Source organism: Diorhabda sublineata, chromosome 5, assembly GCF_026230105.1.
Source record: "Diorhabda sublineata isolate icDioSubl1.1 chromosome 5, icDioSubl1.1, whole genome shotgun sequence".
In the NCBI taxonomy this organism is placed as follows: Eukaryota; Metazoa; Arthropoda; class Insecta; order Coleoptera; family Chrysomelidae; genus Diorhabda; species Diorhabda sublineata.
The window spans coordinates 18,375,217-18,390,778 of NC_079478.1; the positions used below are offsets into that span (position 1 = coordinate 18,375,217).

Below are 15,562 nucleotides of genomic sequence, written 5' to 3' on the forward strand. Positions count from 1 at the left end.
AATGAGAATTTCAAGCTAAATCTCTTCTAGGTCTCTTGTCGTTTCGCTAACTCGGATATAAGACAACGATAAGCATATCAACATTGAAGTAATCACTAGCAGCCATTTCTATATCTACATTAATTGTTCAATCAAATCGTTTTTGTTGTCTTTTTTCATTTTTCTAGTATATACTTTCTACACGCGCAACTCCATCGCTTTTTCTTAAAATTCTCTCGTTCTTCTCCTCAAAACTCATCTTTCCACTGTGAGCAATATTTTTTTCAATCTTATGTATCGAAATAAAACATTGCTAGACAAAATTTTCTGCCACTTGAAATCTGTCGCCCTAGGCTACAGTCTACTCAGCCTGCTGGTGAATCCACCTCTGAAAAGAGGGTATGCACAACTAACTTAATCACAACTGTGAAAGTGATTCTAAGTAGAATTCAGTTTTGAATACATTGTAGTGCATTTCAATATCATATTTTTTCGAAAGATGAAAATAATTACCGTTTCTGATTATCTTCATTACAAACTACTATATTTTCTATATTTATGGAGAAAAATGTGAAAGAGTAGTTTACATTTTTAGGGAATTTATACCGTAACATATTTTTTTGATACGCCACTGTAAATAATCAAAGGACAAGAATCCGAAAGAGAAAGCGATTAACGACGTATATATCAGTATATATTATCGACAAGTGTATAATCTTGACTTTGAATAAAACATTTCAACTTTTGGGTGGCAATGTTTGGGTTTGGTTATTGAGTGAATGACATAATAAAAATCGAATATTGAGTAATTATTCAACGAAAGCATTATATTTAATTTATATGAAAAATCACTATAATTCACGTCGTTTTAAACAAAATTTTAGCAAGTTAAAGTGGAAATTGGTTAATCATTGAAGAGAAAGTCAGTTTAACGAAAATATTCAATTATTTACCCTGTCGATGCGAAGTTATCTACTCTGATTCAATTCATCAACTATACCTAAAAGAAATGTTCATATTCGTTCGTTTTTATAAAATGTTATCTAGTCGTTTGTAGCAATTTTTTTTAAATTTCAACTTGTTCACTAAGTGGGATTTGATCTGAACAGATGTTTGAAATTTTGTGACATGATGATGATGATGAAAATCCAAATTTGGTAAATATGGTAAAACGATACAATTGTAGCTATTGCACTAACGAAAAGCTTTTCGTTATACACACAGAGCTCCTAAATATATTAAGGTGAAGATTAATGATATTTGGAACATATTCATATAGAAGTACTTTCGTAACTAATTGCGGGAACGGAATAGCCTAGCTCACCCGATCTTACCTCTGATTATTTTCTGTGGGAATATTTGAAAAATCGGATCTAAGTTAATTTAGCAGACTTAAACTCACCGGAACGAATTAGACATCAAATGACTTGTATAACTCCGCAGATGATAGAAAACTCTGAAAATTATGTCTACAATCCTCTTTGCCTATGTCAGATAGTGAACGGGACACAGTTTAAACAATTCCTGCAGAAAATAGTTTTGATTCGATAAAATTAAGTTTATTTTTTTCAATACGAACATACTACGTTTTATGAATTTTGTGCATTACTTTATCCATAACCCTATACAGGGTGTTTAAAAAAAGGTGATTCCGTCTCTAGGATAAATAGAAAACTGAAAAATATTTGGGGTTTGCTCAGTAAAAAATTTTCGTAACACCATCCGTATTCAAAATAAAGGGCGTTGAAGAAAAATAAGTTATACACATTTTTTACGATTTTGCCGCAACATTATATTGAAATTTTATACGAATTTATTTTGGGACTTTATCAAACGAATTTATTTTTATGCCTGACTCTCATACAGGGCGTTAGTTACACGGTTCGTATCAAGTAGTATTGAACATAACTTTTTCAATAATAGATTTATTGGCAAAATTTCAAGTGAACTTAAATATTATTTAATTTCACACCAAAAAGGTACTCTTGATAAAACTCGATACTGTGCACCGTTTTCGGAATATCTCGATGTGAAAATTATGAAGTACTAACCGATACTGGTATAAAGTATTGAGAAAGTTTTAATTATTATTATTAATTAGTAAGCATTATGTGAATTGAACATTTTTTGTCGCGTAAATGAGAACCCATCAATAAACGGATACATTTAATAAAATTGGGACTGACGGCTTTCGTTTCTTGTAACGTTTCACAAAAACCCAGTCTAATCAGTACCACTGAGCTATTGGAGGCCTTAGTATGAAACAAACAACAATTTGCTGATAATGTATTGCAGTTCTGGGACTCAAACTGTTGTCCCCCAATAGTTGAATACCCATAATTATTTAACTTTGAATTTTACACGGCAATAGCACTTTCTAAGAGTTCACCATGGAAAACTGTCATACATCAATAGTTATGACGTTGAGTCATACTTTGTTAAATTAGATATTGTTAATCAAAATGTACTAAAATTTTGAATACACTGACGTATTATTAACATTAGGCGAGTGTTTAGGAAATTTTAGTGCAGCTGTTACGCGTTTTAGTTAACTTGAAATTTTGATCTAATATTGAGAAAGTGTGTATATTTTATTTTTCTTCAAAATCCTTTATTTTGAATATGGATGGCGTTATGAAAATTTTTTATTGAGTAAACCCCAAATATTTTTCAGTTTTCTATATATCCTAGAGACGGGATCACCTTTTTTGAAACACCCTGTATAACGAATTATTTATTAGTTATTGCTTATGAAAAATGCTCAAACACATCTCCTTCTCCTACTTCAAAGCATATTTGAGGTGAAATTTTATTTTGATTAAAAGTTACTGAAGATTTGATTCTAAAACTCTATATAAACAAACTTGAATAAAGTGTGGTAACAAAATTCGATTCACATACTGTTTAAATCAAATAATAATGATGAATTAATGGACTTAACACTGGTCCAACTTATATAATCATCAAAAAAATCTCATGGTTTTAAAAAACCAATGATGTAATGACCTACTATGTATATAATGAACAAACCGAACAAAAATTGTAGATCAACAATGGAAATGCTGGGCAATTATCTCGACCATATCCGGTTGTTAACATATATTGACTAATACAGCATAGAGAGTTTTTATCTCTTGCTATGGTTTTTACTCATTAGCTAGCTAGCTGTTGTTTTGTTTTATGTATATTGTGTGTAGGCAGATAGTGTTTATTGTTTTAAAAATTAAATAACAGAGGTGAGTATAAAGTATGTATATTCTTCTGTCTTTGATGCTCCTACCACACCTAATTTTGTTTTTTATAATTTTTCGATAAATTTGCTATATATAGTTTCTTGGATGTTTGTGTCGAAAGATCCGAAACATCAAAAAATATTTCTACAAAAAATTTAATATATGAAAATAAGCTAAAATCAAAAACTTTTATTGTAGAAAAAAATTCTTTTTTGGTAATACGATTTATCTTTAAGAGAATAATATTTAGACAATACCTAGGAAGTTTGAGCAATTTTATGTCCTCGGTTAAAAAATATTCCTGTATTCGACTTAACTGAAGTATATACGTAAATGGGGCTAACAATTAAAATATTAAATTGGACATTCATTTCAAATGATTAACAAATATCTCCAAAGACAATTCTTAAAAATAATGTGCTGAAATGCAAAGAAAGAAATTTCAGAAATATGAATGTATCAACTTGAAATCTTGAAATAATTAAACATATGAAGGTTCGGTTGTTGCAGCTATCTCTTGTGTCTAACGGTTATATTTTTGTGGTCTAGTAGTAGAGAGAGATATGCTTTATTGTCATTAAAAAATATTACAATTTTACGAACTAAACGACACAATTATATATTAGATAATATAAAAATCTAAAATAATACTTAATAATAGTAATCATAATACATATAATATCTTATTTCTCACTAAATTGAACTATGCCAGATTTCTGAGTCTATGGTAAATTGTAGAATCTAATGTGTTAGTAGTTGAAGGTATACGGAAAGAAATACAGTAATCCACCGATTATTCGCAAACGTGTTATCCGCTTTGTGGATTATCCGCGATTTAGTCAATAAGACGATTCTATAACTTCATAAAATTTTAAAGAATATACAGAAATATAAAAGCTATAGATCTCACACTTAGAACAACATATTTCAAATATGAAAATGAAATATACAAACAAATTGATGGTTGTGCTATGGGAGCTTCCATTTCAAGTGTTATAGCACAATTGGTAAAGGAAGATCTTGAGGAAACTGTCCTAAGCAAACTTGATATAAATATTCCATTCTTTTTGTGATATGTAGATGAGTGAATTACTGCCGTACCAAAGAATCAAATTGAAAATCTAAATAAAAAATTTATTTCTTATTATAAAAAACTTCAAATATATAATTATTATTATAAAATTAACAATATCATAAGAATAAAATGGTAAACGAAACAATCTTGGTCCTGAAGATATTTAAACTTCAATTCGTGTCATCCTATGTAACAAAAAAAGATCAGTAATAATAAGTATGGCTGATAGAACTATCCAACTATCAGATCCTGAATTTAGATGCTTAGATATTCAAAAAGCAAAAACTGCATTGAAAGAAAATAATTATCCGGAAAAAATAACATATTCAAGAAAAGAATAAACAGATACTACAATCAATTAAAAAACAGAAACGAAACATAAAACATTTTTCCTCACCATATGTAGAAGGATTTTCCCAACAATTATCAAATTATTTCCATAACTATGATATTACTATAAGTCATATAGGACATAATACATTATACAAATACTTCACTAAATTAAAATCTAAAACACCAAAAAACAAAAGAAATAATATTATATATCAAGTACCTTGTACTAATTGTGACGCTGTCTACATAGGGCAGACATCTCAGTATTTAGAAAGGTTTTTCAAAAAAAAAGGAAAAAAGCCGACCCTTACTATGGTAAATAACAATATTGTATGCACTACACATAAATATACATATATAAAATATATTGAAAAAATCACAAACGACTAGAAAAAATTTTCGCAAAAACTTTTAGGACACCATTTTATTACTGCAATGATTATCAAGTATAAAACTATTTCAAAACTATATTGGCTATCTAATTCAAATCGAATTGAAATGGGAAATCGATCCTTTCAGATTTGGAAGTGACTATTTAATAGAAGTGACTACTGCGTCATAATAGTTGAATAACGAAGCTGGAAAAATATTTAATTTAACTTGTGGCAAGCCTTCCTAAAAGCCAGTTATTGAAAAAGTAGATGATTGCTCGCATTTTTCTAAAAAAATTCAAACTGTTCCTCAAAAAGTCTATCTCTTTTGGCTCATCCAAAAATTAAAAACTTTTCTAAGAAAAATTGATTTCGATATTTCTAACAAATGGAAACAGCTGCAAAAATCGATAATTGTTTGGATGTATCTTCATTACTTTATACAATATCTCAACCAAATCGATGATTTTTTTTGAACATTTCTCAAAAATCGATTAATCTTTGGATAATTCTCAAAAAGTCCAACAATTTCTCATCCAAATCGCTGACAAGAATTGGCGAAATTCTTGTTGTCCATTGGAATAATTGCCTTCATACTCACACGTAATTTTAGTCATCATCCGTCATATACTGTTTATAATAATCCATTTTTCGTATGCAAACTACAAATTCCTCATCGAAATTCAACAGAGCCTATGGAATAAATCTGATATGGTCATTGGGACCTTTTTATTTCCAAAACTCTAATACCAATTTCAGATATTAGTATCATTTGGTAGAAGTTAGTTTTTGAAATTCGTTCGAGGGAATTAATCATAATTCAGATCAATTTATCGATATTCTTATACCGTACCACTGCAACGCAGGATAGAAAAAAATTACAGCAACAACTTACGTAAAATGAATCAAATATTACGAATATTTAAATTTTGAGGTATTATCACCAAGCATTTATTGGAGAAAAATATTGTTTGATATTATTCATTCTTTTTTATCAAATTCACATGACCAATATTTTCTGAAATGCAGTTACCTCTCTCAATAAAAACATCCAGAAAAATAGTTTATTTTTTCTATTTATATCAAAAATTTGATTAGTACCTTGAAGCTTTTGTCCCATTTTGTGTCTAATTACCAAACTAGCGAATACTTCAAATATCTTCCTCAGACTTAAAATAATCAATGCTATTATGAGCCATTTGTATTTAACGTAATTTTTAACTAACTAGAATCGTTCTATCACAATGATTTGTATGTGATAATTAGCTTCATTAAGCATTTTCATCTTGCACAAGTCTCTTAATCTTTACATAAGAGCAGTTTACTCGCTTATGGTAGTTTCCTTTCTTTTCTAATTATTTCAATTGTTGCTATTTCATCTCTTCAAAAAAATGTTTTCAATCCTTTTTGTAGAAAATCTTTGCAGTTGTAACTGCATAACTTATAATTGTAGTAGAACCCTTTGAAGTTAAAGAAATCTAATTATGTTTTATACATTTTTATCACAAAAACTGTTCATTCAAGTGACAACAAAAATTACCTTAATCAATTAAACTTAGGTGACTGATAAGATATGAATTGACTCCCTGACATATGAATAAAGTAATTTGTTTCACAAAGTATTACATAGAATTTACTATTTGTAACATACCTTAAATGGTAATTACACTTTCCTTTCATATTTGCATTATTTAAATGGCAAAGTTATCTTCAAAATTCTGTTGTGAGCGTAAGTCTAAAATTAGTATTTCAGAGATCAAAGTTATCACAAGATCTAGTTTCTAGCTTCAATATTGAATATTAAGCTATGTTCTAACAGGCGTAACCGTAAAAAAGTTATTTCTCCATTAAATAATAGATCATATGAACGGATTTAGGATTTCAATGTTGTTTAACGTAAATGAAAATAGAACTATCTCCCAAATTAGGGTTTATTTGATGCAAATATATTCTTTTTGAAAAGTACAAGTAACTCCTGAGTTGATTTTCCTTTATTCTTGCTGCCAATTTCTCCAATTTACCGGTATGATTTAACTGCAAATCTCATTCGTTACTAATTACATATTTGGAAAGAGTCGTTGTACATACTACAAAAGAAACACATGGTAATGTCTGCTCGTATCAAATTACGTAATTCTCTCTAATGAACAAAAAATATTGAATTACCATCAATCAGATATAGATATAATCAGATCAGAGTGTGTTTCTGTTCACAGTGTAGTCGAGCGAAAACTAAAAACGTCTGCCAAGTAATTGGAGTAACTATACAAGCTTCAAAGGAGAAATCCTTACAGTTTCTTCAACAACTATACAGATGATGCAAATGTTGTAACTTGCGACCTAGTCCATTTTCTACTATTAAAGCGCAATTTTACAATTGAATTTCAAACCTCAGTTCAAACCACATATACCGACTTAATCGTATCTGATGAACTCGACGATGATGAAGAAGAAATTATCAATATTGTCGATTCATTCAATGCTTATGGTAAATAGAGTTTTTGTTCAGCTCAGGCTTAATTGTAGTATCTGTCTTAATTCAGTTACGACTAAACTCGGCAACTCATCGTCAGAGAAACATAATCCTCTTTGTTTTGTGTTCATTTTTGTTTATACACCTTTCTTGAATCATGAAAATTTAAATTCAATGCAAACGAATTTTTATTCACTTGGTAAAGTTGAGGTATATTGCAAAAATTGTTGGTGCAAATGTGGCCTGCAAAACAAAATATAAATTAAGTACATTTCTATTTATTTCAACAACTCTGTTTTTTTGTTTTAAACTAGAGTTTGAACTTTACTTTAATCTCCAGTTTTACCCTAAATTGGAAACAAACTTGGATGAGGAATGGAAAGATCTCTCCAAGACATAAACCTAAAGATGTTGCCGACAATCAGCTTCCTTCCAATAAGCTCCCCATATCGTTTTAAATATTAAAATATTGACAAGAACCGAAACCAGTTAATTGTCATTAATTTTATAATAACTTGCTCTATGATGATGAATAGTTATTTACTCTGAAGAATGTAAGTAACATTTACGTGTTGAATACGATTTTGCATCTGAGCAATGAAATTTGACACTAGTAAATATGAGTAAATACGACTTACATCCAGTGAAGTATATATCAGATGTATTCTGCAAAATTTATTTCAGGATTTTTATTAATTTATTCGATACATGCAATGAACCGCTTTGATCAGTTTTCTATAGCATCATATAGTGTTGTTATTTTATTAACAAGCTGACGCCTATTATCAAAAGTTGAGAGAAATTTAAATTATTGATTTGTATGACAGCTAAATGAATGAAGAAGAATAAGAAAATTTTAAACAATATAGTAAAGCCAGAAGTCACCTGTAGTACTTCCAAAGGGATGGAGAAATCATAAAGTCCACACCATTCCAAACAAATGGAGAAAAAACGAGAAGACATTTTCTAAATTTTGTAATTAATAATATTTTTATAAATCATTGTTATTCTGACATTGTTATTGAAATAAAAACTTAAGGGTATTTCCTATGTGTGATGTATTGTTTCGTTGAAGGATAACGCCGATTCCGGAGATTGTAAATAAAGACTTACCCCAATCGAAATTACAGGGTGGAAAATGAACAACATCTTCACTGGGCTTATAATTACACTAAATACAATTTCTATATATAATTCTATATACCAATATATATATATATATATATATATATATATATATATATATATATATTTCATGGCCTCTGTTTATGATTTTCTGAGATTAATATAAATAATTCACGCTTTGTTTTATTATACAGATTGTATGTTTCCATCAATTACTAAACTAATGTTTAAATGTTTAACAATATTATGAATGTAATTTTTGTTTCTATCAACCTCGTCTTCGCGTTGGCTCCTATTGACTTTTTATGATCTTCGGGGTTTATAACCACCACATTTGTGTGTAACTGAAACTCAAAGAATAGGGTGTTTTTTAAGTAAATAATATATACTCAAAGCTGATGAGTTGCCTTACAACCCTTTGTCAAGGCAATTTTTTGTTTTCTCGTGATTGTTGATTAGACTATGCAGAATTTTAGATTTAAAAACGGGCGAGTGAAAGTATTGTAATTTAGAATGTTAGTATTTTCATTGTACTTTGTATAAGAATATAAATAAATGAATAAAAAGAGACTGATTCATCGATACTGATGATATGATCCCAGAACATGCCACCTAACTTTACAATCCTTGAATCCAAAGTCATATCTAAGTTTTTGTTGATGAATCTTGATTTTAGATCTCTTCTGATTGAAAATTAGTTTTTAAAACAAATAAAATAGTGTCGTTTCGACTTTTTCGGTTTTTATCAAAATCAGAAGATACCTAAAATCAAGACGATTTATTAACAAAGTATAAGAAGTAAAAAACCGAAACAATTTCAACGCAAGTTTTAACGTAATGCGTATTAGTATCCTTTGAAGAAGTTAGTATATTATAGTATTATTATTCCATTCAGACCCATCTTTTACTGTAAAATATAGTTTTCAAACAATCTGTAAAATTGTAACTTTATATATCGGTGTTATTAGAACTTGATCGTCAATATTTAAACTGTATAATTAACTTACATAATATATGAGATTGTCAGATTATTTAGATCTGCTAATTCAAATTAAATAGCTCTCTGACTACCACTATTATGCAAAATCAGTTAAGTACTCTCTTGTAGTTTAACAAGAGCAGTATAAAAGATTTATTCTTATATAAAACTATTATTTCAGGTACATCGTCTGCTAGGATTGCTCCAAAAAGACCCCAAGTGCCGTCCGAACATGGAATTGTCTCTCCCGCTTCTACCAGTCCGCCTACCAAAGTATGTATAATTTTTAACTTAATTTTGACATGATTACATTGTTCATTTCTATAGAAAATTATGTTCCTTTAATATTTCGAAAATCAAATTTTTGTAGAAGTAAATTGATATTTATAAATGCATTATTGTACGGTAGCTAGGGGGTCTCGTAGCCGTTTTAGAGCGTTGAGCGTTTTTCTATGTTTTTTGATGTGTAGAATCGATATTTCGATAATACCGAGCCCAAACCTGGTCGAGGAATTTTTTATAAACAATTTAATTATTTATAAAGCTATAACTCTTTAACAGAGGTATGAAAAAATAATGTGTCAAATGAAAAAGATTTGTCAATTCAATGCAAAATTATTGCAAAACTAACGTTTTTTCTCACTTTATCGGTTATTACTTGGTTCCTATATGACGTAGAATAATTTAAAGCAGCTCATTTTAAACGTTAAAGTTTAAAGTTAAGTTTAAGCTTAAAAATGAGTTGTTGTAGACATTTTAAAGATTATCTGTTAATAAGTTACAAAAGTTTTATTGTAGAAATTTTCATCAGAAAAAGCAACGTAATTTGTTTATAAGTGTCTTAAGAGTGTATAAATTTAAAATAACGAGTTTCACAATATAGTAGCTTGAAGTTCTAATCAATACGAACATTTTGACTACTCCCAATTATGTTTTCGAACCTTAATATTGTATAGTATTGTATAGCATGTTTTAAACTGCGCGATCAGAGGCTAAAGGGCGCGTCCACGATTACTTTTTTGCAGTAACTTAGTTGAAGTTAATCTTATTCAAAAATATATTAATAAAAATTTCTTATTTCATTGTTTTATTGCACCTAACAAATATCTATTTTTTAATTTATAAAACAAGCTAATAAATTTTACAATATGAATAGTTTGTTGTATAAGAATTATTCTTGCGAGCATTATTTTAGAATAATAAAGATATATTTTAATTTGCAACATGATTTTTACGTATATTCTTCACAATTTCCAATTATTACTTATATGTATTTGTTTGCAATACTTTTTTGAAAGTAGAACTACACGGAATTGCCACCAACCTCAAATTCTATCAGATACCATATTTTAAGTGCTTTCTATGCTACTTACGAGTAAATTAACTTTTTAAATTTACAACCTAACAAATTAAACCCAAAAGATTTTGGATTTGAGAGTGTTGAAACTATTTAGTTCCAAAAATTAACTTACCCACAAGTTCATGAATATGAAATATAATACAAAATACTGCATATGTATGTATGTCGTAATTTTCGTCGAAACAAGGTTTAAAAAAATGAGGTGCAATAAAACAATGAAATAATAAATATATATTAATATTAATATATTCTTGAGACCATAAAAAATTAACTTCAATTAAGTTACTGTAAAGAAGTAATCGCCCAGTTTAAAACATGCATAACTTTACAATTAAGGGTCGAAAACATAATTGGGAGTAGTCAAAAGTTGGTATTGATTTGCACTTCAATCTACTATAATATGCATCTCGTTTTTTTAAATTTATATACCCTTAAAACACTCATAAACAAATTATGGTGTTGTTTTTCATAAAAATTTGTACATTCAAACTTTTAAAAGATAATATTTAAAGAGAAACACGTTAATTTTACAATAATTTTGCATTGTATTAATAATAACTTTCTAAATATGAATTTTTTAACTGTGGAAACTTTTTTTTGTAGATATTTTCAAAGCAAATCTTGTACTCATATCTCTCTTTGTTCAAGATTTATAGCTTATAAACTATCTATACAACAACTATAAGTTGCTTATAACAAATTACTTGACACGATATGGATTCGGCACCCGGAAAAATCGATTCTACGCATAAAAAATCATAGGAAAACGCTCTAAAACTGATGGGAGTATGAATCGCTACGAGACCCTATGTAGCTGCTAAAATTCAATAAAAATCGAGAGATTATCATAGAACGTCATTTTAGACAATTATATCCGCCACATAGAGAGAATATTATGTAATATAGAGAGAACACGATATAGCAGCTTGTATACCACTCTCAACCCTATTCTGATTGGATCGCCAATATGTCGAAGTTTAGGGGGAAGGTGATAATACCAAACGCCTTAACAGAGAGTTATCCTTTCTCTCTATTCCAATAATACAATTCTACATACACGTCTCTAACATCTCTGTCTTCAATGTCAATTCTATGGTTGCAAATAAAGTAATTGAAAGTGAATACCAATGCATAACCATCAATATCTTATTTCATGGTACGATTCCTTTTTGTTCCTCAGTATTAATGAACATTCGATTGATAACAACATATAATCAATAATTATGGAAAAAAAAAAACGGAATTGTGCGACCTTTAATTTATTTCACCTACCGAGGTATAACTTACAGAGTGTGTTTTAAGTAATTTAAACATGAAGAATCAGTGATTAGACAAAGGACAATTACCAGAACCTGTTTCAAAGAGATGTCGATTCGAACGGAAAGTCGACTTGCGTGTCTGGTGGAATTATGAAGGTTTAGTGTTCTTCGAAATCATTCCGGATTGGTCAAGATATCAAAGCCTATGTATATGTTACGTCCCAAGCCCGATCTTGTACGGAGTCGAGCTTCGTACAATGAATTTGTACGAAGTCCGATCTGTACACGCCATTTTGTACGAAGCCGAGATTGGCGGACTTCGGACAGAGATGATGACATCTTAATAGCGCGCTCATTACCGAGTGAGTATCGATGCTCCGACTCCGTACAACCAGCGTCGTACAGAGTCGACTTCGTACAATCATCTCTGTCCGAAGTCCGCCAATCTCGACTCCGTACAAAATGGCTTGTACAGATCGGACTTCGTACAAATTCATTGTACGAAGCTCGACTCCGTACAAGATCGGGCTTGGGACGTAACATATATAATAGACAGATAATGCGAGATCTTTTACAAAGAGACAATGTTAAACCACCTACTGTGTAAGTTACGCGGAAGAAGTGGTATTGGATTTTGGATTCCTAAAACATCCAGCATTTAGTTGGGGCCTTGCACCGCTCGATTACTATTTATTCAAATCTATGGCTAAATGCTTGTGTGGGAGAAATTAGAATCCAGAAATGTTGAAAATGCAATTCAACAATTTTTTGCATCTAATCCCAAAGAATTCTTGCTGAGCATTGAGTTAAACCTTAGAATACGATGGAGTATCCTTCGAATGTTGACGCTTTTTTTTTGAAAGATTATTCATTAAAAAAGGTGAACAAATTCTTGTTGCTACATTGTCTTGCTTTTAGGTCCTTTCTCACTGAAAACTAGATTTGAAAACGGGTAAAAAATCTTTCGATCTATTTCGGTCTTTATCAAAATAAAGACCGACCTTTTTATCTGTTTTATAATTTAGTTTTTAATAAGAAGAAACCTAAAATAAAGATTACTTAGCAACAAAAATAATATATTAAAAGGTCTGCGAAATAAGAAATTAAAGAAATTCATAAAAGTAGCACAAATTCGATAAACAATTCATTTATACATATCATTTTTATTTCGATAGAAATTAAAATTCAATTCCAATAGTTTTCATTAAACGAACATGATTTTCTGTTTTCATTATTTTTTGTATTTTTGTGCAATGTACTGTGACATTTGTGTTCATGTTGTGGCGTATATCATGGGTTTAAAAATCATTCGGTTAAAAGCTTCCATTGGGGTTTGATTTCACAAAAATAAATGTGAAAATGATAAACAACATTAATTGTATTGCAAATACATCTAATTTAATTCTATGCTGATAGTTCTGAAATTCTCACAACGTGGATGATGTCAATTATATTTTTAATTTACCACGGAAAAATTTATATTTGGTCATTTGAAATTCTTATGACATTTTTAATAAAATTGAAGAACTGTATAATTTTATGGTGCTACAGACAAATCAAAATTTAATTATAGGCCAAGCAATTGGGAATTTGTTATAACATAAATCAAATTAGAAACCTGACTTTGGCATCATATTTCATTTGTATAATATTTAGGACCAACTGATACAGTTTTTATCAAATATGATTCAACAATCTCAATGATATCGATTATCAATATAAAAACAGTTGAATCTTAAATGAATGAGTCAACTCTAGACAGAAAAAGTTTGGAAACATTTTTTTTATCTAAAAGATTTGATGACTGTGTATTAAATCGTATTCAAAATATCAATACAAACATTTTGCGAGTTTCAGTTTTGCACACTTTTTGTGCACATGTTCGTAGTGAATTCCTATAGATTCAGAAATCGCACGAATACTTGGCTTTGGTCACATCGAACAAGATTACCGACGTGGAAGGGCTACCCGGACGTGAATCGTCTTCTACATTTTCCCGGCTATTTTGAAAATGCTTAAACCACTCAAAACCCCGTGGACGCGACAAACATTCATTGCCAAACACTTGTTTCAATAAATTTGCAGTTTTTCCAGGTTCCATGTAAAATTTTACAACAATCTGGTAGTTTATTTTTAAGTCTACATTTTTATAGCAATAATTCTATACAAACGAAGGCCACAACTATATTCGTTCATCTAAAGACACGGTTTACATTATATTCAAGGGAAAAAGCTTCAGGCTAAGCAGCCTGAACAGTCGTTAACCTTTGGCGCATGCTTACTTTCTATGTAGCAACACATTGTCTCGTTAATTAATAGCCACACCTCGTATATCTCATAAATGTGTTGTCCAATTTTGTTTTTAACACAGTTTTTAAACAAAACAAACGCAAGAAAAAATATATTTTGAATTTTTAATGGACTACATGAAAAAAATTCCTAAGTACCAAGCTCCGGCAGTAGGTTATTACAAGGATAATGAGATCGTATATTTCATGCACACATTCCCGTTATTTTCAGAATGCACCCTTTAAAGAGGTTGCGAATCTTCTATATTAATTTAATCCTTTCATCTTCTATTTATACGCTTTTGTTGATGTGCTCTTTCGCAGAGAGGATTCGGATTATTTGTGACAGGTATAGGAACATATTTATTTAGGATATTGTTAATTTTCGGAATGGCCCTGATAAAGAAAGTTTTCCTCTGCAGATCTGAGAGTGTGGTAGTTTTTAGTGGCATTTTGTAGTGTGATATCGACTTATTGGGTGTCCAACCACTACCACGTGAGGAATAAAAAAAACTGAAATAATAGAAAAATGGCTGGACGTACCAAATAGCTTTTGGAGTTATTGGATGTGAGTTGCTATGTAGTGGCAGGGGGGTCAGGTACAGCTCTATTGTGGGGAATACCGACGATCGACGAGGTAGGAACGGGTTTCATCAAACAACGATGGGGGCTCACAGTATGGACCCTGTTTCTATCTGAGGTACTGCTCATTATTTGAGGATTATCAGGCTCTTACGAAGGTTGTTTTTCTTTCTTCTTTTCTCCGTACTCGTAGTGGTCTAGATGTTTCCTCAGGAGTTGGTATCAGGCATAGTTTTTCCTCATCAACTTGTCGAAATGAATTTTGGAATGGGTTTTTAGCTGTTCAAATTTTTTTTACATGATTTCAAGGATCTGCAATATAAAATTGCCATTCTAACTGCACGTATCTTCTTTATCATTGAAAAATCTTAAACATAAGTTTCATTAAATGTTTTCCATACTTGTAAAATCCTTTTTAAATTCAAAATTTGTCAATCTATGTAACGTACAGAGAATTTTCTCTTCGTTTAATTACCAGGTCGACCGTGGACTCATTTCAATCATA

At 30.0% G+C, this 15,562-nt stretch overlaps 1 protein-coding gene across 1 annotated transcript in view; it reads left to right on the forward strand.

Moving 5' to 3' along the window:
* LOC130443940 (putative autophagy-related protein 11) overlaps positions 1-15,562 on the forward strand; it is a 129,380-nt gene that overhangs the window by 86,718 nt on the left and 27,100 nt on the right. The window contains exon 5 of the mRNA XM_056778845.1: positions 9,750-9,841. Coding sequence (XP_056634823.1) covers positions 9,750-9,841 — 92 coding nt within the window. The remainder of the gene's footprint in view (positions 1-9,749; positions 9,842-15,562) is intronic.